Below are 26,054 nucleotides of genomic sequence, written 5' to 3' on the forward strand. Positions count from 1 at the left end.
TGTATGCCTCCAATCATAGCTAAATCATAGTTAACTCCCAAATAAGATTTGGTATGAGATAATTTTGTTTAACATTTAGCAACACATGTATGCATCAAGCCAACAAGGTTTCCTCGTTAAAATTGGTTTAGGGTCAGGAACCATATAATTTTCATCTAAAATGTTGAATGTGCGGTTATGATTTTAATTGTTCCATCACGCACAAAGATGAATGCCAAAATAAGGTTGGGATAAATGTTAGATTTTCTAACATTAGGGGGAGAGATGATAAACAACTGAAAATTATGTGTGAATTTAATTATGAATTATCTAGATCCTCGTTAAATAAATATGTGAACGTTAAGTTCAAAGGATAATTCATTTGCATAATGTTGCAAATCAATTGCCAGATGAATATACTGACCCTATGATATAATTAAGCTGCAAATGCTCCAATGTGAAGTCTTGAAGGATGGAGTCTATGATACGCCGGAAGCGTAATAGATCAATCGTTCCAAATATAAAATTTCTTGAAGAAGGAGAGGAGCCAATGATCAATATGGTCATGATAATGAGGCAAGTGCTATAAGAGAGCACCACGACATAACACTTTATAAAACCTTGGAAAAGGTTTAGGTACCTGAAAATGATTTTAAAAAATGAAGAGATCTCGATAAGTTATGTCATATTGAAATCGATATCAAATAACCGTCAACGGTATCTTTGATATGAGGTAGCAATCAATGATATAAACTGTGACGAGGATCTTAAATTCAAATCTGTCATATAGTGTGGATATATAAATGGTTGGCCAAGTAAAATGCATAATTCAAGTATATTTTGTTTCACTTAGAAAAGTGACTTTTTGGACTAATAGTCCATAAATCAAGGTATAATGTCGGTGGGGTACAATAAATTATTATGTGATAGTATAATCGTAATATATCAAGTACAACTTATGCCTTGGGGCATAAAGATTTGTCTCAAAATTCCTGACATTATTGGAGATGTTTTCTCCTATGGTGGAGCAATGAGGTTTGTTTTGTCTGGCAACATATGAAAAACTTGAATGCATATAATGAATAATTATCATGCCTAGCTACACAATATGAAGGTTATATAAAAATCCTTGAAGTAAACGAGGTGTCTGAAGCATATAAAAGTTTGAAGGAAACTTTTTCAATAAAGCTTCAAGAATCCTTATATGAATTGAAATAATCAAGCAAGAAAAGGGTGCAAAAAGAATAACCCTAATTGTCCTTGATTTTTATGAAAATGAGCTTTTAAAAGCTATTGAGTATTTGAGAAGGGGATCTAAAATGAAAAGATTCTGAAAAAATAAAATTTTGTCTTGCCTAAGATTGAGAAGACGAATGAAATATTTGTTCATCAATAAACATACACAGAAAGATTTTGATGCAATATCTTAGTGCAATCAGGATACAAATGCATCTTGCTAACAATACACGACCAGATATATGTCTGTTTTGCAGTAAATTTATTGAGAAGATTCGATTCCTCCCCAACAAAAGGACATTGAGATGGTGTTATGTATATACTTGAATATCTTTGAAGGACCATAGACATAGGTTCATTCTATTCCGAAGAATTCAAGTCAAAGCTGATTGGTTATGCAGATGCAAAATATTTATCTTATCCACATAAAGCATGGTCTCAAACACGCTATATGTTTGCATGTGGAGGCACAGTAATATTCTGGCGATCAATGAAGCAAATGTTGCTATGCAGAAATAAAAGCCCTCCATGAAGCAAGTCGAGAGTGTGTCTGGTTAGGATAAATGAAACACCATATTCAGGAAATGTGGGATTTTTCTTTGAAAAAGAATATATCAACCACAATGTACGAAGATTAGAGACATCATCACAAGAAATTAAGTGATGTTTTAATCAGGGGAGTATAATACGCGTTGCACTCTTTTATCGTTGACCAAGGTTTTTTCCCACTGGGTTTTCCTAACAAGGTTTTTAATGAGGCAACAAATAGTGCGTATCAAAAGATATGTTTACTTTTTTTTCTTCACTAGAATTTTTTTCCCATAGGGTTTTTCCTAGTAAGGTTTTGACGAGGCACATTATCTATGCACATCCAAGGGGGAGTGTTATGAATATATTATTTTATGTGGATGATCCATTAGAGTTATTCAACAATTAATGGGATTCATGTATAAGTGTTCCCAAGGTGATAAGAACCTTAAGAGATAACTATGTATCTATTAATGTGGTGACCTTTGGTAGTGATATCTCAACACTATAAATAGAGATATCACTCACCATTTGATATGCACTTGAATAAGAAGAAAAGTTCTCTCTTCTATCTACTTCTCTTGTTTTCTTCTCAGCTTTATGATTATATCATTATGAGCTTGATTTTATAACAAAAATTATGTTTTACATCGATCTTTTATCTTCTACCTTTATATTTTTCTAAATTGAGATATCAATTTTTGATTATAGTACTTAATAATAATTAATTAAAAAATCATATTTGTCTGTAATTGCAATACAAATTTAAAATTTCTTTTACGCATATACGTAATTTTTTTGTTTATTGTGCATTGACATGATGGATTTGTTTGTTTTATTTGATCATATGATATTTTTGCATATTTGGCAAGTTTATTTTGTGTTGTAATTTATTTCAATTTTCTACGTTAACTGGATGAACTTAAGATAAATATTATGTATGAAAAATATTTAAAAAGTTAAACTTCTTATAAAAAAAATTTACTTCTACGACTTTGCTACAATAAACCTTTAGCCCGTTGACCATGTGTGTTCTTTTCAATTAAACGAAAATATTTATTATTTTAAATTACGATTCTAATTAATAGCAAAAAAATTCACACTATATTGAATTCTTTCACTAGTTATTATTACATTGCTTAAACTATATTTAATAATAACTAGAACTTATAATTTAAATCTTTTTGAACTTGGAAATTAGAAAAGATTCTTAAAATATTTTTGATTCAAATATAAGAAATGATTTATTTAAATATTTTCAATCAATTTTTTCTCATCGTGCGAAAATGTTCACCAATGATAAAAAATAAGAAAAAGTGGTTGATTTCTAAAATTACTCAAAGGATAACATTTCCCTATTATCACACACCTCTATACAACACTTTATTATTAGTAGGGAAAAGGGTCTGATTTACCCCTCAACTTAAATATTTAGAGCTAATATACCTCTTGTTATGAAAGTAGCTCATATAACCCATACTTATAAACAAATGGCTCATATATACACTTTTCTTCTAACGGAAATGAAAAAATAATAATTTTAATTTATTTTTTTTATTTTTTTCTAAAAAATATAATCCATATGAATAAATTTAATCCTAATCAAACATTTTTTTTTTGTCTTTTTTTTGTTTCAATGACTAATTTAGAATTATTATTTTGATAATTAAATTTGTTTATGTTTCACTAATATTCTTGTAAAACTTATTGCAGAATACCCAATTTTTTTCTTCGAATACAAAAATTAAATTACAATATAGACATAAAAATAATTTTAGATATTTTTTCTTTACACTAAGGGGAAAGAAAAAAAATAAGAATAAGAAACTCAAATAATTATAATAAAAGAAGTCAAAAATAGTTTATGTATGGAAAAAATTAAAACATACCCTTGAACTTTGATAGAAGAATCATATATACCCCTAAATAATTTTTTAATAAAGTAAAAGTAAAAAAATATAAATTTAAAACTATTTTTTCACTTTCGTTAAATGAAGGGTATACGTAAGCTCATTTTGTAACGTCAGGGGTATATGTGAGCCGTTTGTATAACGGTAAGGGTATATATGTACCATTTTATAACAAGCGGTACATCAGCTCCAAATGGCAAAGTTGAGGGGTATATCAGACCCTTTTCCGTATTAGTATACTATGCGTGTAACAAATATGGATATGTAGCTATTGTGGTGGATTCAGGATAAATTGAAGTCCTTTGTCCTGGAGACAAAAGTGAAGAAGATGAATAGAAAAGAAAATGGGTCAGATCTAGATATGTGAGTTTCTATAAAAATTAGGTATTATGGAAAAATTAGCAATTAAGTCATAATATCTAACATATTTAGTACAAATAATAATATTTTAAAATTTTTATTTAAAATGTCAAATGACAATATTTTTAGAAAATAATATGTATTCAGATTTGAGTTTAAATTGTATTCACCATCAATGTACTCTTTATTACACTGACACATACTTTTAAGACAAGTTCTCTTTTTATTATTAATATTTTTTATTTTATAAAATATTAATATCAAATATAGTAATATAAGGTAATTAGGATTTTATTATATCCATTAATTTATGATTCTCTTTCCTTGCTAAATGAAATTACCATATCTTTTACCGTTTATAATAACAGTGAAGCAAATTGAAAGCATCCAACATTGAAACAGTTTAAAGAGAAACTATTATCAATCATCAAAATTTCTTTGTTTTCTTTCTTAATAGAGTTTGGTGGATTCTTACTCCTTTTTTTGGAATTTCACTTCTCCCGATTTCTAATACCCAATAATCTTTCTTCTTCACGTTTCACGTTTCTACCCCACCTTTCATGTTCTAGCCCAGTTTTCACGTTTCCAGATATCTTTCTTGAAGGTGCTCACAAATTGTTTATCAAAATATATATTTTAATTCAAGAAATTTTCTCGATCGTTAAACGAAATCTCTTTATTAATTAGAGTTGATTTTCTCGATTGGCAATGTAATTTCCATTATTTATTTAGATTTATTTTGATTTGATGTTTAAGATCACCGATTATGGTATGTATTTCAGATTCTATGTATTACGTATTTCAATATCACTGTTTTTGATTTATATTTCGCATTGTACATATTACAAATTTTTTGTTAATATTTTTTTTTTATTTTTACGCAAGTTTGTTTACATAGTTATCTAATATTTACATATCTCAGATTTTTAGTCTCGATTAAATTATTTTTTTCAATTTTTTTCTGATTTCGTTTTAATAATTCAAATTTATTAGAATCTACAAATCCATTCATGTGTTTATTTTGTTTGATTTTTAATATATTTGTATTTGCTTTTAGGGTTTTAGATTCGAAGAAAACATAGTATGTCTACAATGTCTGAATCAACAGTTTATTTGTGTACCCATTCTATCTATATATCAAAAAAGTTACATTTTTTATTTTTACATTGTATTTCAATCTCAATTAGTATATCAACACGTTTGTATTCCTTCTTAATTTTTATTCATCCTAACTGTATGCTAACAATTTTATATTTCATTGGGTATTCATTCTATATTTTAATCTCAGTTTATATGTGAACAAGTTTGTATTTCTCTTTTGTTTTATATTCTATCTAATTGTATACCAACAAGTTTTGTATTTTATGTGCCTACTTTACCTTTCAAAATCACTTTGTATTTCAAATGAAGAGAGTATTTCTTTTGTATTTTACAACTTTATATTCAATCTCACTTTGTATATAACTTTGTATATTCATCTCATTTTTGTATTCATATATTGTTGTATTCAACATACAGTTCATGATCGATTAGTTTGTATTTTACCTTTCAAAGTCACTTTGTATTTCAAATGAAGAAAGTATTTATTTTTGTATTCACAACTTTATATTCAATCTCACTTTGTACTTATAACTTTGTATTTTCATCTAACTTTTGTATTCATATATTGTTATATTCAACATATAGTTCATGATCAATTAGTTACATTAACTTAAAGTGATACAAATTATTGTATGCATTCAAACAGGAAAAAAAGCTACTAAACTAAAAAAAAAACAATTTCATTCGTTGTACATCATAATTTTGATACAAAATATCTGAAAAAAGTTATAAATCTCAATATATACAAAGATTTCACTGATTCAATTAGAGAGAAAAAAAACACTCTTTACTCTACATATATGAATATCTCATCCAAACAAATAAAAAAGATCGAAAAAAAATACTTGATTGTTTTTCAATTATTCACTGGATGCGACAAATTTATAGTAGTCAATTTTGAAAAATTCTGTTTCAAATATATGTCGTATTCAACTTGAAGAAGCTTTGAAAATTATCATATGAATTATTCGGGAGACAAGCTAAATTATTTTTAATTACTTTTTTTATGTGCTTAAGAAGAAAGCAAAAAAACACTCGACAAAAAGATGACTATTTATGCTCTTTTCAAAGCGTAACTAATTTGTGTTTAAAATCTTTTTTACCTTTTTTGAATTTTTTTGTTCCATAATTTTTTCTGCTATTAATTATTTGTATTCTTTCAAATTAATTAAAATAAAATAAATATATAACTAATCCCTTAACAAACTAAAATAATGACATTTTTAATAAATAATGAAACTGTTGCTAAGGAGTCCCACTAAATGTTAATGAAGAAAGTATTTATTTGTGTATTCACAACTTTATATTCAATCTCACTTTGTACTTATAACGTTGTATTTTCATCTAACTTTTGTATTCATATATTGTTGTATTCAACATATAGTTCATGATCGATTAGTTACATTAACTTAAAGTGATACAAATTATTGTATGCATTCAAACAGAAGAAAAAAAAAGCTACTAAACTAAAAAAAAAAAAAAATTTCATTCGTTACACATCATAATTTTGATATAAAATATCTGAAAAAAGTTATAAATCTCAATATATACAAAGATAACTGATTCAATTAGAGAAAAAAAACACTATTTACTCTACATATATGAATATCTCATCCAAACAAATAAAAAAGATCGAAAAAAATACTTGATTGTTTTTCAATTATTCACTGGATGCGACAAACTTATAGTAGTCAATTTTAAAAAATTGTGTTTCAAATATATGTCGTATTCAACTTGAAGAAGCTTTGAAAATTATCATATGAATGATTCGGGAGACAAACTAAATTATTTTTAATTATTTCTTTTTATGTTCTTAAGAAGAAAGCAAAAAAACACTCGACAAAAAGATGACTATTCATGCTCTTTTCAAAGCGTAACTAATTTGTGTTTAAAATCTTTTTTACCTTTTTTGAATTTTTTTGTTCCATAATTTTCTCTGATATTAATTATTTATATTCTTTCAAATTAATTAAAATAAAATAAATACATAACTAATCCCTTAACAAATTAAAATAATGACATTTTTAATAAATAATGAAACTATTGCTAAGGAGTCCCATTAGTAGTTAAAATATTGATGTTTTGAAATTTTTCCCTTTAAAAATTGGGGTGGGTCATTTAATTTGAAATTTTATGTGTGTTTTTTCTTAATGGTAAGAATATATTTATGTCAAAATATAATAAAAGAGTATATTTGGTCCCAAAGTATAAACATGGATATATGTAACTATTTCTAATGATAGAGAGGCATATTTGACCTTTTCTATATATATAAAATTAAATGACACATAATATGAGTTTAAAAATTATATATGGTAACGATTTTCATATTTGACCTTTTACCGCTTTACATATATGACATATATTATCAACTTAAAAGTTATACATAGCAATTTTATTTTAATTAATTAAAGGAGATTAAGAAGAAAAAAGGATTTGTTTTCATTTTCATATTAATTAAAGGAATTTTAAAAGAAAAATAATTTAAAAAAATAATTTAAGAAAATATTTTACTAAAAAAAAATTGAGGTCATTTCGAGACCTTCCTTCAGATTTTGCTCTATAAGATTTACCTCTTTTGTGGTTTACGATATTATGTCTACCTTCCTTATCTTGGTTCTTTTGTAACCATTCTTTAAATTTATCCAAAATAAATATAAATCAGTTATGACGTGACAAAATCACTTTTCTTTGTATTAGTGAGTATTATTAATACAATGTTGATATGGTTCCTTCTTCCCAACAAGTATGTGATGACTCAAATGGAGATTTTAGCAATTTGACTCCCAATGAATCAATGAACATGAATAATGCTACAAAGTGGGTTATATCGGGTGAAGAAAATTGTAATGATGATTTAGATCCACTTGACCTCCTTATAGAGGAGAAAAATAAGGATATTGATGAATTTTCTGAGGTAGAAGATAAAATAGATGATGATTCTGATTTAGATGATAAAATTCCTTTAGAAATTTCATTGAGAGGAAAAAGGTTACTTATGACCCTTTCAAAAAAATTAATTTCATAAAGGGAGATTTGTTTACCTCGGTTGACACCTTTAGGGCTGCATTGAAAGATTATGCTATCCAAGAAGGAACTAAGTTAACAAGAATAAAGAATGAAAAGTCTAGATGCACAGTTAAGTGTACACTGCCAAGATGTTCTTGGAGAATACATGCTTCTCCTCTCCCAGATGGAATCACATATAAGATTAAAAGCTTAAAAAAATAGCATTATTGCATAAGGGAAGGGTAGAGAATTCATGAATCTAATTCTACTTGGATTGCGAAAAAATTGGTGGATATTCTTAGGGAAGACCTGGATAGGACTAATAATGGTATAATGGCAATCATGAAGACTTATGGGTTAACACCTCATAAGACGCAACTATGGAGAGCCAAGACCAAAGCATTAGAACTGATCGAGGGAAGCCACAAGGAATCATATGCAAAGCTTGCCAAATATGCTGAAATATACAGAATCTCAAACCCAAGAAGCATTTTCAACGTGCATTATGACAGGCCTGACTTTACCATTAGCCCTAAATTTCTAAGATGTTTCTTTTCATTTCCTGCTCTAAGGAATGGATTATTAGAAGGATGCAGACCTTTTGTTGGTTTTGATGGTTGTCATCTTAAAGGGCCATATGGTGGAGTTTTGCTATCAGCAGTTGCATTAGATACGAATAATGGACTATTTCCAATTGCATTTGCTGTTGTTGAAAGTGAACAAAATGAAACCTGGAGATGCTTTTTTTCTGGTTAAATGATTTTATTGGTGATTGACCTCGTAACAAGCCATGGACATTCATGAGTGACAGATAAAAGGTGAGTAAAAATGTGTTTATATCTGTTTTACATTTAACATATTTATATATTTACAATCTAATTTATTTTTATTTATTTATTAGGGACTGCATCAAGCATATGAAGAGATCATTTCATTTGTTAATGGAAGATATTGTGATAGACATATATATGCCAACTTCAAGGCACAATATCAGGGCTACTTCTAAGAAGCTACTTTTGGCAAGCTGCCAAAAGTTATGAAGTTAAGTACTTCAATGAGGCAATGGAAATGATCAAGCAAATTGACTCAAAGGCGTGGGAGTACTTGTCGAAAATTGAAAAGCAAACTTGGACAAGACTTTCTTTTGATCCAAGGGTAAAGTCTGATCACATTACAAACAATTTAAGTGAGTCTTTAAATTCTTGGGTAGATGAGTTGAGGGGAAAGCAAATTTTGGCACTTATTGATGGTATTAGAGCAAAACTAATGACTAGACTTCACACAAGATTCCAGAAGGGTCGTAGTTGGAACAGTGGAGTACCACCAACTATAATTGAGAAATTGAATAAGGCTAAGAAGTACTCAAGGATGTTAAGATCATGTATTTAATATTCTGTTAAATTAGTATAGCTAGGACTTGAGTTTTAATCTTTCAGTTAGTTAGTTAGTTTGTTATTTTTCCAGTTAGTTAGATTCTCATTCTGTTACAACTTAGCTGTATAAATGTACAAAGATCAGCTCAATGAAAGCAAGTTTTTCATTCTGCAAAAATACAATTTTCACTTCTGTTCTTCTCCTCCAAAATTCAGAGATCCTCCCATGGATTTTTAGGAAATACTGGTCATTTCCACATGGTATCAGAGCCTTGGGTTCTTCTTCTGTGTTGATTCTCTTCTCTTTCAAATCTCGTTTTGTGATTTCGCAGTTGTTGCTCCTCAATCAGTCATCAATCTGATATTCCCCATTTTTTTTAGATCTCAGCCAATTTTTGCAGGCACCTAGAGAACCACATCTTAAGGCAGCCTTTCATGTATTGAGATACTTGAAGAATGACTTGAGCCAAGGGATTTTCATGACCAAACATGCAGATTGTACAATTACTGCATATTGTGACTCCGACTGGGCAGCATGTTCTGACTCTAGGAAATCTGTAAGTGGATATATAGTGTTCCTAGGGGATAGTCCTATTGGTTGGAAATCAAAGAAACAGACAACAATATCTTTGTCATCAGCAGAAGCAGAATACAGAGCAATCAGGAAGGTAGTTGGAGAATTGGTTTGGTTGGAAAGATTATTGGGTGACCTAACTGAGTCTTGTAAGTTGCCTATCTCAGTTTTCTGTGATAGCCAGGCAGCAATCCATATAGCAAAGAACCCAGTATTCCATGAACGCACCAAACACATTGAGGTTGATTGTCATTTCGTGAGAAACAAATTGCAAGAAGGGCTCATTACTCTTCATCATGTCTCCACTTCAGAACAAATGGCTGATATTCTAACCAAAGTTAGATTCTCATTCTGTTACAACTTAGCTGTATAAATGTACAAAGATCAGCTCAATGAAAGCAAGTTTTTCATTCTGCAAAAATGCAGTTTTCACTTCTGTTCTTCTCCTCCAAAATTCAGAGCTCCTCCCATGGAGTTTTTAGGAAATACTGGTCATTTCCACAAAGGAAATGCAATTTGCAGGTTGCTGCAGCTAATGAGTTTGAGGTTATTGACAAGGATAGACATTATATACTTAATCTTGATACAAGATCATGTCAGTGTGGCGTATTTCAGATTTCAGGCTTACCTTGTAAACATGCAGCCCTTGGTATTGCCCATAAGAGAGACGTGAAGGAGGCATACTGCGATCCAATGTTCAAGACAGAAATTTATCTCAAATCATATTTTGAACGCATACATCATGTTCATGATGAATGTTTTTGGCCTCCTATGAACGAGATGCTCCCAGCAGTTATTCTTCATCCGGATCTTAGAAGGCGTCCTGGTAGACCATCTAAAAACAGAAAAAGAGTTGTTGATGAAGGTGATGTAACTTCCCAATCAAAGAGATCATGCACATTAAAAGGTGTTCAAATTGTAAATATTATGGACATAATAAAAGGACTTGTCAGGGAGCACCAGTTAAACCAAAGGGAAAAAGGTATATAGACATCTGCCTTAAATTAAAACATATAACAATTTGCATACGTAACATGTATCTTAATTCATTTTATTTACGACTTGAAGAGGAAAGGATATGGCCAAAAACAAAAAGGTGGCCCTGGATTATCTACTGCTGGTTTAAGTGGAGTTGTTTTATGGGTGAAATATTCTTTCAAGATTTTTTTTATTTCTTTTATTTTGTATAAAATATACATTAGCTAACAGTAATTATTACAGGAACATGCCACAGGAAATATTCCTATTGTTTCCCCTACTCAAGGAAGTCAACTAGAAACTGTCCTTCCTTTGCAAATATAACAGCTCCTAATGCATCACTTAATGGAGATACGATTCCTTCAAGACGATCAGAAAATGTTGCCTAAAAATTTTTGCTGAAACTGGACAACCTAAAAAGGTTATTCAATAGTGCCTTTGTGGTTTACCTTATGACACCTTTATATGTTATTTCTGAGACATTTTTTCACTTTCCAGAGAGGAAGGCCTTCCAAAACATTTATTTCTGAAGTCTGATACTCAAGCAAAGCAACAGAAATGTGAAAGATTTGGAGAATATAATGCATCTTGGCAAGAAAAAGATAGCTTGAAGTGTTAGTAAAATACATTGGTTTGTGTCAAAAGATCTATTTTATCATTCAGTGAAAGCTTGTTATTAGAGCCAAATATCAAAACACATTAGTACATTTTCCATGGATATTCTATAAACGTTATTCTTGATCCATCTACTGGCAAAGTTCCAATGTTTCATTCCCATTTTGCACTATTTTCTTTAAAACAAGATGCTTGCCGATATCAATCTTAAGAGAATTTTAGAATATCCCTTCTGGAATTTTATAATATGCAACAAGGATCGATAATAGAGAAGAAAATGCTACTGATAAGAAGAAGAAAATGAGGTTCTCCATCTCAAAACTTAATTCAATCTAAAAATCTATATGTAGACACTAATCGTGTTACTAGGTACTCTCCCTTTTGATTATCGATGGTTGATGTTGTAGAACCTAATCTACAACTATTAGAGATATTTTGGAGTATTAGAAGCGAAAGAGAGATGAATTAGCTTATCCATTACAACAAACATTTATGTCGTCGCTTCAGAAATTGCAAGTTCATTTGACTTACCCATGAAAAAGAAATCACTTATTAGAGGCAACAAACACAAGGAATAGTTGCAAAATCACAAAGAAAATGAAGTAGTAGTTCGTAACAGTCACTCAGTCTTATGTAAAAGATGGATTAGATACATTACAAACATACTAGCTTGCAATCAAATGTGGTGAAAAATCAGAAAGTGTAGTATTCCTGTAGATGAATCGGCAAAGTCAATAATTAATTCATTTTCCAACCCATAAGAAGGATCAGGAAGAAAATATTTTTTAACAAGAGTTCCTAAAAACAGCAATTTGAATTACAAAGTGACTCTTTTTTTGTTTTTAGATCGATGAGTTTGGAAGTAAAAATATAACAATTCAAAGCACCATCTCCACAATGTTTCACTTTAAACTTCATATCTAACAAGATTAATCATTGCAAAAGATTGCATCTTTTATAATCTATGAAAGGCAGATTAAGTGAAATAACAAAATCGAGTCCGGAACCTAAAGGGTACAAAATATTAATAAAAATTTCAAAACGGTATATAAATTTTATATTAACCAAAACAGTAAAATCGCTGCACCAACAGCGACTTACCCCACCGGAAAAAGCAAAATCGCTGCCTCTGCAGCGATTTTGCAAAATCTGAATGAAATCGCTGCCTAAGCAGTGATTTTTTTAAAAAAAAAATAAAGAAAGCAGCGATTTCATAAATTTTTTTTTTTAAAAAAAAAAAATAAAGAAATCGCTGGGGCAGCGATTTTAAAAAAAATCCTTTTTTTGAAATCGCAGAGCAGCGATTTCTTTATTTTTTTAAAAAAAATTTTTTTTTTGAAATCGCTGCTGGGGCAGCGATTTAATAAAAAAAATAATTTTGAAATCGCTGCCCCTGCAGCGATTTCTTTATTTTTTTTTTAAAAAAAAATTTTGTTTTGAAATCGCTGCTTCCTTATTTTTAAAAAAAAATTCTATAAATCGCTGCTTAGGCAGCAATTTCATTTTTTTTAAAAAAAAAATCAGATTTTGCAAAATCGCTGCAGAGGCAGCGATTTTGCTTTTTCCGATGGGGTAAGTCGCTGTTGGTGCAGCGATTTTACCATTTTGGTTAATATAAAATTTATATACCATTTTGGAATTTTTGTTAATATTTTGTACCCTTTAGGCTTCGGACTCTAACAAAATCAATTGTTCATCCTAACAATTATCATCAATTACCACTTGGAGAAAATTATACGCCCCCAGAAAAATATTTTACCATAAACTGACATTTCAAAATCCAAACAGAACACATCACCAGATTTCACTAATTTGACTAAAAGAAGGGAAAAAGATTACCTTCCGTAAAGAATAGCTTCCATCCAAGGAGAGTTCGGAGGTTGGGTCGGACGTTGAGTAGTTGTGGTTATATAGAGAAAATGATGATCATCATCACTCCTATAATTAACAATTGTGACGTAATTTTTTAGAAATTACAAATTCAATTACTTTGAAAAACTAACAAATTCCTCCATTATTGACCCCTCATGCAAGCTTACATCTAATTTTCAACGATTTTTTCTCTATTTCTTGGGTCATTTTTCTTCTTAGCTTGGGGAAATGCTTAACAAGAACAAAAATATGATATCGGATTTCTCTCTTGAAGAGTCATTTTTATCTTCGATTTTTGAAGAAATGGGTTATTGTGGGAAGAAACCATTAGTTAATTGGTAAAGTTGATGAAATGGAAATGAAAATTTAATATTTGTTGAAAATGATGGTAGCTTGAACGAAGACTTTGATATTTGTTTGATAAAAAATGATGGGTCAGCTTATATATATATATACATATATATATATTTGCTGATTTATTTTTAAAGTATTTGTCAAATGATTTTTATTAAAAATATAATATTTATTAATATGAAGAAATTAATATATAAAAGATTAAAATTGTTAAATTTAAATTAATTTATATTTATTTTAAATAAATTTAAAGAATGGTTATAAGAAAATGAAAATAAGGGAGAGTAAGTGTAATATCATAAATCATAGGGAACCAGAAGGAAAATCTCTGAAATTATCTCAAATCAAAATAAATAAGGTAGAAGTAATATTGTAAATCAGGAAAAGATGTGTGCTAAAGAGTGAAGGGAGATTTTTAAAATTATCCCAATTTTTTTTTTAAAAAAACAATATGTTTATTAGGAAAGAAATATTTTTATCAAAGGTAAAAATGATTTTTTTGATCAAAACACTAGACAAATTATTAATGGAGAATATTTTTGAATTTCTTATAATTTTAAGAACATTTTAAACCTTCATTTTATCAATAATAATAATTGATAGAAGATCTTCGCCGAATAGTATGAGGATATTGGAAAATAATTTTTAAAATTTGTAAAGAAAAACGTGCTTTGTGAGTTAATAAATTTATTTAATCAATTAAAAGTACTAAGTATTATTATGTTAATAAAATATAGTATATGTATTCTGATTCCATCAAATAAGATTCTATTTTGCATTGGGAAACGCAAACTTATGAAATTCATGTTCAAATTCGTCTCTTGAGAATTGAGAATTCAGAAATTTGTTTGATTTTGAAGATGACAACTGAACAACTACTTCTAAGTATCGATCCTTTGGACCTCAAATTTCCATGTGAGTTTCTTCTTCTTCTTCAATTTCATCAGTTTTAATTCAACTTGCTAGGGTTTTGATTATTGTTTTTTCTTGTTTCCAAGTTGAACTCAACAAGTCTGTTTCGACCGCTTTTCAACTCATCAATAAGACTGATAATCATGTTGCTTTCAAGGTACTATATCGTTTTTTTACTTAAATTTTTTATTTTTGAAATGGGTTTTGTGGACTAAAAATAGTGTAACTATCGTTGATTAATATGTGTACTTTAAGTTTGTGATTCAACATCAACAACATACCAGGGTTCGAGTCCTGACTCCTGAGTACGGAGAAAATCATGTTGTAGAGCCACCCAACAATATACCTCGTGTAATCTCACAAAGTGGAGTCTGGGTGTACACATAACTTATTCACTGTTTTTGATAGATCAAGAAAAACAGTACAAAGTAGATTGAAAAAGGAAATACCGGAAATGAAGAAGCATATTAATTTGTGATTCATAAAGTTAAATTACTTGGTTTGCCTCAAATACTGGTTGAGGGTAATTTTACCTTGTAGATTTAGATGATAGAAAAGACTGAAATCCTTATCTTAACTCAATTAAGGATTATTATTTTTCTGTAAAAAGAATCATAATTGACGGAAGAAATGTGATATATGAGGAAGATCTTTTGTAATAAAGGAAACGATCATTTAGAAGTTAGTTGTTTTATAATTATGGCTGAGCAGGATTTACTACTGTATTAAAATGGTCAAATTATGTAATGTTCTTAACTTTTATTAGGTAAAGACGACCAATCCCAGAAAGTATACTGTTAGGCCGAACAGTGGAATTGTTCTCCCACGATCAAGGTCCAATGTTACAGGTGCTTTTCTAGTTTCTGTGATGGTTATTTTAGATTTGATGGATGTTGTTTGATGTTATTTTTGGTTTACATTTGTGGACAATTGGACTTTAGTTACGATGCAACCTCAAATGGAGTTACCTCCAGGTATGCAATGCAAAGACAAGTTTCTTGTACAGAGTGTGATTGTGGACCCTGGGTCTACAGCAAAAGATATTAACCCAGACATGGTATTTTAGCTTATGGATTCTTTTTGTTTTAGCCTTTTGTAAAGTTTGATGTATTGTAGTCATCTTTGGTACATTCCAATCTTATTCTTTTCATTTTCTGAAGTTCAACAAGTCTGGGGTAAATGATGTTGAGGAATGCAAACTAAAAGTTATTTATGTCTCACCACCGAGAAAACCATCACCAGTCCCTGAAGATTCTGAGGAAGGAACTTCACCAACAGCTTCTGACAGTGTAAAATGACTATCTAAATTAGTTTTTTGTATCTTATTTAATCGATTAAAATACCACCTTTAATTTTATTCATCTGTTCGTCATGGTAGGGACATAGTTGTAAATGATTTTTTTGTTGCTTATACAGGATTTACAAGAAGACAGTGAGCCTCAGGACAACTCCATTAAGGTATGTCTTGGTGGTCATGTAAAGCATTGACGTCTGGATATTTATAATTCATCAGACAAATAAGTCTCCTGGGAGAAATGTTTGTCATCTGACCTGTAAACGTGGAGTACCTACTGACTCATTGGAGTTACTTGATGGGCTCAACCAGGGAAGAAGTCTGCGCACACCTTAAGTGAATTCTTTGAATCTTTGTGTTCATTAGATAGGTTAATGAACCTCATTAACCTATCAGATTTTACTTTTTCTACTCGAGAAATTTGATCAGCTTTAGATTTATTCAATATTTAGTTTCCCTATTGCCACCATCTTCTCAACTGGTTCTTCTCCTAAAAGGAGCCAATATATGTTGGTGTTTTATAACCTACTGTTATAGGAAGTTGATTTGATCCTCAAGACCTCAACCATCATTTCCTTGTTGTGCAGTTAATCTGTTTAGTAGATGGAGGTATTAGGTCCGCAGGGCTTTGGTCTGATAGTAAGAGCACAAATATGTGATATGTGGGTTAGGCACACGTCACTGGTTTGAACAATGCCGCTACGAAAGCCTGGTTAAGTGGAGAAGGGTGGGTTCGTTATCCACCGAGTTGGCGAGTTCCTAATTGTTCTCCATTCACCCTTGGGGATTTCTCAGTTTTCCAGAAAGAAAGAAGAAGATGGAGGTCATTGTAGTAAACATGTAATTCAATAGAATTCTTTTTGAGAAAAGGTAACTTGTATTATAAAAACACAGGAATGCTCAGGACGTATTCCAGTAATACTTACAATCAGAAAAACAGAAGTGTTGTTGTTTTCCTATGAACTCCTTAAGTACTGTAAGATACTACGGGTATCCTCATTTTTAATGAGGATATTCATGTTTACACCAAAAATAGAAAAGAGCTAAACATTTCAGCTTCATCTTCTTCATAGAGCAGCTCTTGTTCTCAAAACATCTCTTATTCCTTTCCAGCCAAATAGTGCACCAAATGCAGTCTTGGACAATCTTTTATCTCTCCCTGTGCCCCGACTGATTTCCACCCAGATTCAAACATGCCAAAGCTTCCTTTATGTTTCCTGGCATAGACCAACTGATGCTCCTTTTATTGATGAAAATTTGCCAAAGTTTCACTGTCTCCTTACAGTGTAAAAAGAGATGATTCATTGTCTCTGTCTCACATTCACAATAAAAACATCTGGAGCACAAATCAAGGCCCTTCTTCATACGGTTATCCTGTGTGAGAACCACCTGTTTTTCTAAGAGCCAAGTAAAACAGGCCACCTTGAAGGGGGTACCTTAACTTTCCAGATCATTTTCCATGGCTAGTAGCTTGATTGAGTGTGTGTCCTCTGTGAGTTTCTAAGCTGTTCCAACTAAGAATCTCCCCTGTGTATCTGGAGCCCATAACAGTTTATCTTCACTGTTACTGAGTTCCTTGTACCGTTCCAGGTTATTTAGAAATTCAACCATTCTATTCACCTCCCAATCATATAAAGGTCTTCTGAACCTTAAATTCCAATCTGAGCATCTCTCATTTCTTTGACAGTGGCCACTTATCTGAAGGACTTTGCAAGAATGATCTGAAAACCCTTAATATAACATCAAAAGGAATAAAAGAGAATAAAAACACTGTTATTCACCTTCAAGATGTGATAAGTGAGAATAGTATTTTCCTTCTCTTTCAGCCTCTTAATCTAATGTTCTGTTTTCAACAATTTATGCTAAGCGCATTTCTTTTGAAATTAATTGGTCTGCTGCTTCTGTTGGTAGTCAGCAACTCCGGACACTCTTTTGACAAATGGCAAAACCTACTTGCTGAAATCTCTTATTCATTGAATAAAAGGTGACACCAGAACCTGAAGAGGAAATGAATTTATGTTTGTTTCTTTTCACCAGCTTCCCAACTTGATTGGTTTGAGGCGTATTATTGTGTTGTCAGTTATTTTCACTAACTTACTTGGTAACTCAGAAATTGTTTAGCCATTTAAAGAGTTAGCTCAACTTTGCACACACAGGTAGAGGTGATAAACAAGCTGGAAACACCCAATGCTATTGTATTTGTGAATTTTAAAATATTTCTTTAATATTTCAGGATTATCTCTCCTGAGAAGGAGATAGTTTGATAATTATTACATGTGAAATTTCATCAAAACAAGAAAAAAGAAAGAACATAAACAGTAGAATTGTTCAATAAGAATTATCTGTTCTTCTTCTACCAGAAACACATTATGCCTCAATACCTAATCTTTGAATTTGAGAAGTGATAGGCAACGGGTTTCGTTCTTTCAGCATGCTAGTGTCAAACTTAATGCCCTCTCACATTTCCAACCTTGATACCAGACAGATGTGTGATAATTCCTTTTTGATACAAAATTCATTTCTTGGTTGTACTGCAGGCCAGAGATCTCATTTTGAGGTTGATGGAAGAGAGAGACTCCATTCTTCGAGAAAATGCCAAACTCAGCCGAGACCTGGTATTTAATGTTTCTTTCTTTTTCTTTGGATTAACAGACATTCTTTATATATATTACACATAGTTAGGCATTATTACAAGATACAGGATTCAGACAGACTCTGGAGTCTTCTACTATATATGAAAGCCGGGATTGGTATAGATAACTGAGATGGATCTTTCAAAAGTAGTTCCTAATATGTGTAACTGAAAAGCTTCATTAGCGAACAAGGAGGAACTGTCAACAAAAATATGTTACCAAAAAGTTTCTTCTTTGCTCCTTCCTTTGCTAGTAAGTCCGTGAAGCTGTTCTTTCTTTGTAGCAGTTAGTCAGCTGAGGTGCTTGTAGCATCACCGTCAATAGCCTGCATTCATCCATAATAGTAGAGTAGGTGTCGTTTTTAAGGAGTAGATTAATTTAATTACCTCTAAGGAGTCAATGTTGATCTATCGTAGTTATTTTCCACAGTGATCCTCAATCTATAGAGCAAGGCACAAAGCTCAGTCATGTTGTTAGTAGCTTTTGGAACACCTTTCATGAATCCAAGAACCCAATTTCTGTTGCTATCGCTAAAATCCCTCCCATACCTCCAACTTCTAGATTACCTAATAAAGAACCGTCCATGTTAAGCTTATAGTGGTTCCTTCTAGCTTTTTCCCAACTAACCGCAATGGGCATATCACTAGTCTAGCTATTTGTTCACAAATGAATTCCATAGCCCTTGTGCTGACATTTTTATAAGGGAAAATGATTTTATTATTTATGAGAAGTATTGTGGGACTACACTGGTATGTTGTTGTGGTGTCATTTCCAGAGCGAAATGTTCGAAAGACAAAAAGGTAACAGCTCTTTCCAGGTTATGAACCCATCAACAGTCCTGCTGCTATTAGTAATTTTCCAAGTGGACTCCAGAGGCCTGGTCTTTGAAGCTATGATCATGGGAGGAATTTATGTTAATGCTACTAATCCATATTATTCCAGAAGGAGGCTGCATTAGTGCAGCAGTCAAAGTAAATAGTCTTCCCTGTGTTTCTGCATTACTATTTACTGGTCAATGGTTTTTTAGTAAATTGATGTTCCCTTTTTCTGTCTACTAGTTTACAAGTTTCAGATAATTTTATGTGCATGGTAGCTTGAAGGTCATTAATCCCCAGTTATAGTGGTAAACAGGTCCGTTAGCGTACTAGCATTAACCAAATAATCTAAGATAGTCTTGAAAGGCGAGTTTTAGAGAGAAGGTAGTAACTGTTAGAGACTAGAACTTGTTTTCAGATGTGGACCAAGTTGATTTTAAGAAACATTATTGTGCGATCAGCAGAAAATAGTTCGTAGACTACTTAATTTTAGTGTGATAACCATTGACTGGAGATTTGGCCTAAGCTGGGAACTTCATAGCAAACTTGGGCCTTTATCTGTTTTTTCTTGTAACAACTGTTTGAATTTAGTAGGTGTGCACAGAGAAATTTTTCCATCTGTTCTGTTGACATTTTGGCTAAGATGATTTTTATCATTTGGTTCTGTTTGAAACCATTGTCCAGGAGCTTCTGAGGCATGGACGTCATGAACGTCGTACTGGAGTTCGACTTTTGTACATCTTGCTGGTTGGCTTGGCTAGTATTCTTTTGGGATTCATTGTCAGAAAAGTTTGATGACCTCACAGCTCTTGAGATTATATTCTCGCTTTCTGGTTGCTGTGGACAGGTGTGAGGGGTGATTTGAATACTTTCTAAGAGAACTTTTGTACATCTTTTTGAGTCTGAACTGCTTGCTAGTTCTAAACTATATTAGTTGAATATTTTCAATGCCTTAGAATGATTGTAACTATAGTTGTGGACTTGTGGTCCTAGCTTTGCTTTTATGAGGCAAATCAAAAGGAAGAAAAGAAGAAAAGTTACATCACAGCTTGAAGCATCACAATGAATATCCATACCTTGGTCTTCATACTCACTGTCATGGTGCCAAGTGCCAACCATTCCTACGAATGTGTAGATGCTGAATTATGCAGCGATTGGGTTTTTGTCCCAACACTAAAGGATTTTTCACCCAAATATGTGTCAAGATTTCGACTTAACTTCTTTTGACACTCCCTTGTTATCTTACTTAGTCACTTTGTTCGAATATCATTAAGTTATAATGTCTGCAGATCCAGAAAATTGTATTTCTGGTCTTTATGGTTTGCCGGGTAAACACTCAACTCTTATGTCGTAACCTTATGCAGAGAGTCAAACTGCTACTAGCATTGATATGGATTTGAAATGTGTGCTGAAATATTTCAGAGATGCATAGGGGAAGAGTACCTTGGGCTTGCGTAGGTGTACTTAAGGGATAAGAAATTTAACTACAAATTTAAGTTAGGTATAATATTGCTTGGACTTTTTAAAAATGTCGACGACCAGATACTCCAAAAAGGTTCATATTGGAGAATCACCATTTCCCAAGCATGTGTATAGTTAAAAGGTTCCATTTACAGATAGGAATAAGAAATGCCTAGTTGACCTCTTTTCATTAGCTAGGTTATATTTTCTTTAGCATTCCTTCTTACTTTAGATTAAAGTCAACAAATTCTCCTCTTTCTTTAACAGATAGCTTGCTCAATTTACCTTTTAATCTTTTTTTCTCTTGGATTAATAAAATCACCATTTTTCAAGTCTAAATCAAGCTGCCAAAGACGGCTTGCATGTAATTTGAGCATCTTAAAACAAACCTTCAATTGTTTCTACCTTGCCTTGTGGATTGACGAGTGCTTTATTATTAATTGGTGTTGCGCCTAATAGAGGCAATTTGAGGGTATACACCTCTTTCATTTTCACACAAATTTTTTCGTAAGTGAGATGAGGTAGTTCTTTTGATTTAAAAAGGGATCGTCTTTTTTTAGTCGAAAAACTCTTATTTTTATACTAAAATATAATGTAATCATGTAGGAATTTAATTTGTTGAATACTTGTCAACTTAGACATACATAAACCAAACAAATAATTATCTAATTATAGTAATAAAGCTACATATATAGACAACTATAGTAAATCTTCGTGCTCATTTCAAATTACCTGTATATGTTTCATAAAGTAGTCGTTAGATCAGTTATATATATTGCATGAGGTGGTGTTGCTAGGTCAAAAATTTGCATGTCCAAAAGATGAGAGTAGCAAAAATAAGGATATTGAGGTGAATTTGTTGGCATATTAGAAGGTATGCAAGTGAAACAGAATGTTTGAGACAAAGTAGGAGTGACTTCCATACTGAACAAGATGTATGAGGTGTTAGGGTTTGCCTCGAATCTTCTACCTTATTTAATTTGAGTTCTACTACAATTGTGCCTTAATCAAAAACAGTCTTCTTTCTTCATGGAAAAAACTTTCTTGAAGAAAAAGACTTTCATGTTTGGTTAATTCTCTCGAAGGATTTTTTTAAAAAAAATCTTATACATTGAAGATCATTTGTTTTTGTAACAACACAATAACATTCACAATATAGTAGTTAAAGAATTTATTTAAGAAGTAATTATTTCTTCTTTATAGCTATAATTTTTTTATACTAATTAGTTTCTTATATGTAGGTTGTTTGGTTAAAATAATATTAATAATAATGATTGTTTTCGTATACTTTTCTTTGTGGTCTAATTTATCACTGTCATGAGTTGCAATTATCAGCTTTCGCATAACACTTTGATTATTTTGACCAAACAAAAGGCAAGACTGAGATGGTTCGAGCATAAAAGAGGAAATGCGTAGATGTCCCAGTGAAAAGGTGTGAGGGGTTGTTATGGTGGTTATGAGAAAAAGGTAGTTGTAAGGCGAAGTAATATTGGGAAGAGGTAATTAGATAGGACATGACATATTTACAAGTTACAGCTTATCGATGACATGATCTTTACATAGGAGTTGACACCAACACAATAACATTAACAATCAAGAGTTTGAAGAAACTGCCAACACATTTTATGTTCAAACATTAAATACTTTTGCATCCTAAGTTAATTATCTGAAAAAAGAGGTAACACATGATGTCCTCTGCGATAGAATGTTTAAATTCAGAGAGAAAAGGCTATAAAAATTTGATATTATGGTGATCATTGGGTGTGCTTTCGCTGTTGATAATTCACTAACTAGAACTCCTAATTGAATTTTATTAGGAGGGTACTAAACATATCAGTATCTTGTATTTAGTTTTACAAAAAGAACCAAAAGTATATCAGAATTGCAGAAGAACACTACTAAAATTGCAGCAGATTTGCACCAGAACTGCATGAAAGCAGCACCAAAAATGCACCAAAAGTTCTTCAACACAAGACCAGTATTTCACCAGAAAAGTATCAAAATAGCACCAGAAATGCACCAAAACTGCACTAAATTTACTCCAAAAAAGTATCAAAACAGCATTGGAATTACACCAGAACAGCAGCATCAAAATCACCTCTAAAACAACATTAGACTTGCACCAACAAAACCACCAGAAAAGCATCGGAACTGCACCAAAAACTACACAATAAAAACACCATAATCAGACCCCGAAATTGCACCAAAACAGTAGCACCAAATTCGCACTAAAACAGCACAGTGACAACGGTATCACTCATGAACTATGGCACACCAGATCTCGTTCCTGGTGAACCATGTCGCGTTGCTGATGCTGAGCAGGCAAAATTAGCAGGTGAGACATCAAGGATTACAGGCTAAAAACAAACTAATAAACATGATGATAAATTTATACACATAAATCAGTTAAGAATCACACGGGGAAAATTCGCTTAAATTACCAAAATTAGATGAGACAAGATTCTGCAATATGTTGTTACAACCTTATACCTTGCATATGTGATTGACAACTGACAAACCTAAAACTATCAAAAGCAAGCCTATTATGCACTGTCTTCACAAAGCGGATAGATTTTCATGGCGTGGAATTCCTCCTCCGTTCAGATGTTCCCCGGTTTCTATGAAGATCAAATTTGTTACTTGATCTCCGGTGAGCATATTGATTATCATTAGTCTCCACCCTCCTAGGAGATCGAAAGGTTCTTTCGTTGGTTCTGTTGGAACTTCTTCCTGCTGAAGTCTTCCATGAATTTATTGGAAGCTTTCTGTCCCCATATGTTGATCGAGCATCTTGCTCACTATTATTTTCTGCCCTCCAAGACGATCTTCTTGATGGCCTTTCCACATCTCTGTTTTGATTTCTCCCCAAGGATGTCCTCGGAGAGGTAGCTGAAGTATTCCTATCATAATCTCTAGTCCTCGGAGAGGTAGCTGAAGTATTCCTATCATAACCTCTAGTCCTCGGTGAGGCAGCTGAAGTATTCCTATCATAATCTCTAGTCCTCGGAGAGGTAGCTGAAGTATTCCTATCATAATCTCTAGTCCTCGAAGAGGTAGCTGAAGTATTCCTATCATAATCTCTAGTCCTTGAGTTTAATCTTCGGGTAGGCTTCCTATCATCATCTCTTGTCATTGAGTTTCTATCATCATCTCTTGTCATTGAGTTTCTATCATCAACTCTTCTCCTCGAGTTTACTCTTTGGCTATGCTTCTCATCTCTACCCTCATTGTCCGTCTCATCATCATGGTAGTCATTATGCACATCATCAGAGTCCTCATGATAGTCTTCATCTTCATCTTCATCTTCATCTTCATTATCAACATCAGTTTCCTTTGCATCACCTTCTTTCAGATCATGACTACCTTTTTGCTGCACTTCTTTTGATTTTTTATCCTCCGTAACCTTGTTCATGAGATAAACATACTTAGACCTCAGTTCTATCAACGAGTTCTTCTGAATTAACATTCCCCTTTTATATCCCTCCTTCAGTACCACAGTATGTGTGTCGATCTTACTTGACACATAGAATATCCCAGGATGCAACAACAATGCCCTCTTAAACCTAGAGCGAAGTCCCAAATACTCTCCTATCAAAAGCAAATTATCTTTCTCCGCCTTCTTCCCAACACAAAGACTAAGAATTTCATGCAAAATTATCACTGCCCACTTATCAGCTTCATCACTCTTTGTAGGAAGATTCTTTACATTCTCATATGGCGAAATATAAGGCAATTTTTTCCATTCATCAACCCATTTCTTGTACTTCTTATCCATCTCAAACCCATTTGAATACTTCAAATCAAACTTAACTAACAAATCTTCACTTTCACATTTCACTGCTTGTTTTTCCAAAGAGGAAACAGCAAGTTCATGACTCCAACAAACTAATTCCAACATTGACTCATTATTCACCTGAAAATAATCCGGATATTCTGGCACTATAGTTTCCACAAAATTATTACACAAACCCAAATCCCATTTAAGCTTATCAATAACATGTAAAGGGATTTTATTAATTTTACCTATCATCAAAATCTTCAAAAGCCTATCTGCAACATCTTCTTTGTAACTCACACTTTGATAGAACAACTCTTCATCTGAATCAATACTGAGAATTTCTGGGGTTAACTTGATATGGGGATGTATGTTTATGCTAGCTGGGAAAAATTCTTGAAAAATTGAAGGGTATTTTCGGATAAACTCAATGGGGCGAGATGGGATTTGTAGAGAATCTTTAGATTGTGTGATGATGTTTAAGGGAATTGATTTCGATGGTTCAGATTTGATAAGATTCTTGATGTTGAGAAGTGGTTTGAGATTCTTTTCTCTTTCGACAGCGTGGTCTAATCCACGATCTCTTACATGTTTGATGGAAAGGGCATCGTCGAACAGTGTCCGCCATTGTTGACGCTGGTGGTGAGTTCGACGGAGGAGGAAATGCATGTACATAGTTTGGAGACTGCTGCTGCTGCTTGCTTGCAAGGGTTTAAGCAGAGCTTGTCATTACTACGCTTGGGGTTTGTAGGGGTATTTTGGGTAATTGCGCAGTTATTTCATTTATGCTCGTAAGGTTCATAAATATCCCAATTTCACCGTATGGTCTAAAAATATTTAAAATTCACAACAATTCAAATCCATCCAAACCCATTATTGACCTTTTTCCCATAAAATTAATCTCACATTCTTTTGTTCCTCCAAAATCCATCACCTAGTCTTCTTTTTCGTAAGTGAAATTATTAAAAGTTTTTTATCATAAAATTGTATCGCAATCACATCTACGTCAAATATTTGAGGATTTTAAGACACTTTCTTCTATATTTAGCTTATAGTAGAGTAAAAGTGATTATTTTGTCATGTTTCTTTTTGTGTGTGTATTGTTGTAATTGTGCTTTGGATTGAAGGGAAGTGCTTAAGTTGCTGACAAGTTCATATGGGGAAATTTGCCAAATGGAGTAGTTTTGCTTACTTTGTTGATGGATGCACACGCTGCAATTGTACTATACATCACGATCATCATAATAAGCAAACAAAAACCAATCTTAACCAATT

The 26,054-nt window shown here is 31.9% G+C and overlaps 2 protein-coding genes across 6 annotated transcripts; one reads left to right on the forward strand and one right to left on the reverse strand.

Annotated features, from left to right (window-relative positions):
* Positions 1-14,638: 14,638 nt before the first annotated feature.
* Positions 14,639-20,876, forward strand: LOC107021215 (vesicle-associated protein 1-1-like). Of its 2 annotated transcripts, none has more exons than XM_027918066.1 (8): positions 14,639-14,804; positions 14,888-14,958; positions 15,568-15,649; positions 15,743-15,858; positions 15,962-16,090; positions 16,218-16,259; positions 18,633-18,710; positions 19,546-20,196. In XM_027918066.1, exons 1-8 carry the CDS (start codon positions 14,750-14,752, stop codon positions 19,684-19,686), a joined length of 714 nt encoding a protein of 237 aa, XP_027773867.1. In that variant the 5' UTR covers positions 14,639-14,749; the 3' UTR covers positions 19,687-20,196. The 2 variants fall into 2 exon arrangements, with proteins under 2 accessions (XP_027773867.1, XP_015077312.1); XM_015221826.2 differs by lacking the exon at positions 19,546-20,196 and adding an exon at positions 20,228-20,876 and having other exon boundaries at positions 14,643-14,804.
* A 1,914-nt stretch (positions 20,877-22,790) lies between these two features.
* On the reverse strand, positions 22,791-25,525 carry LOC107021498 (protein WHAT'S THIS FACTOR 9, mitochondrial). 4 transcript variants are annotated; one of them, XR_001457036.2, is made up of 2 exons: positions 23,446-25,524; positions 22,791-23,167 (listed from the first exon to the last, which is right to left on the reverse strand). XR_001457036.2 is itself a non-coding variant. In XM_015222175.2 (1 exon), exon 1 carries the CDS (start codon positions 25,452-25,454, stop codon positions 23,580-23,582), a length of 1,875 nt encoding a protein of 624 aa, XP_015077661.1. In that variant the 5' UTR covers positions 25,455-25,524; the 3' UTR covers positions 23,374-23,579. The 4 variants fall into 4 exon arrangements, 1 of the variants encoding a protein (XP_015077661.1); XR_001457037.2 differs by having other exon boundaries at positions 22,792-23,167; positions 23,495-25,525; XR_003578732.1 differs by lacking the exon at positions 22,791-23,167 and adding an exon at positions 23,216-23,318 and having other exon boundaries at positions 23,495-25,525.
* Positions 25,526-26,054: the final 529 nt, after the last annotated feature.

The sequence above is a fragment of the Solanum pennellii genome, chromosome 6, assembly GCF_001406875.1.
Source record: "Solanum pennellii chromosome 6, SPENNV200".
NCBI classification, from domain to species: Eukaryota; Viridiplantae; Streptophyta; class Magnoliopsida; order Solanales; family Solanaceae; genus Solanum; species Solanum pennellii.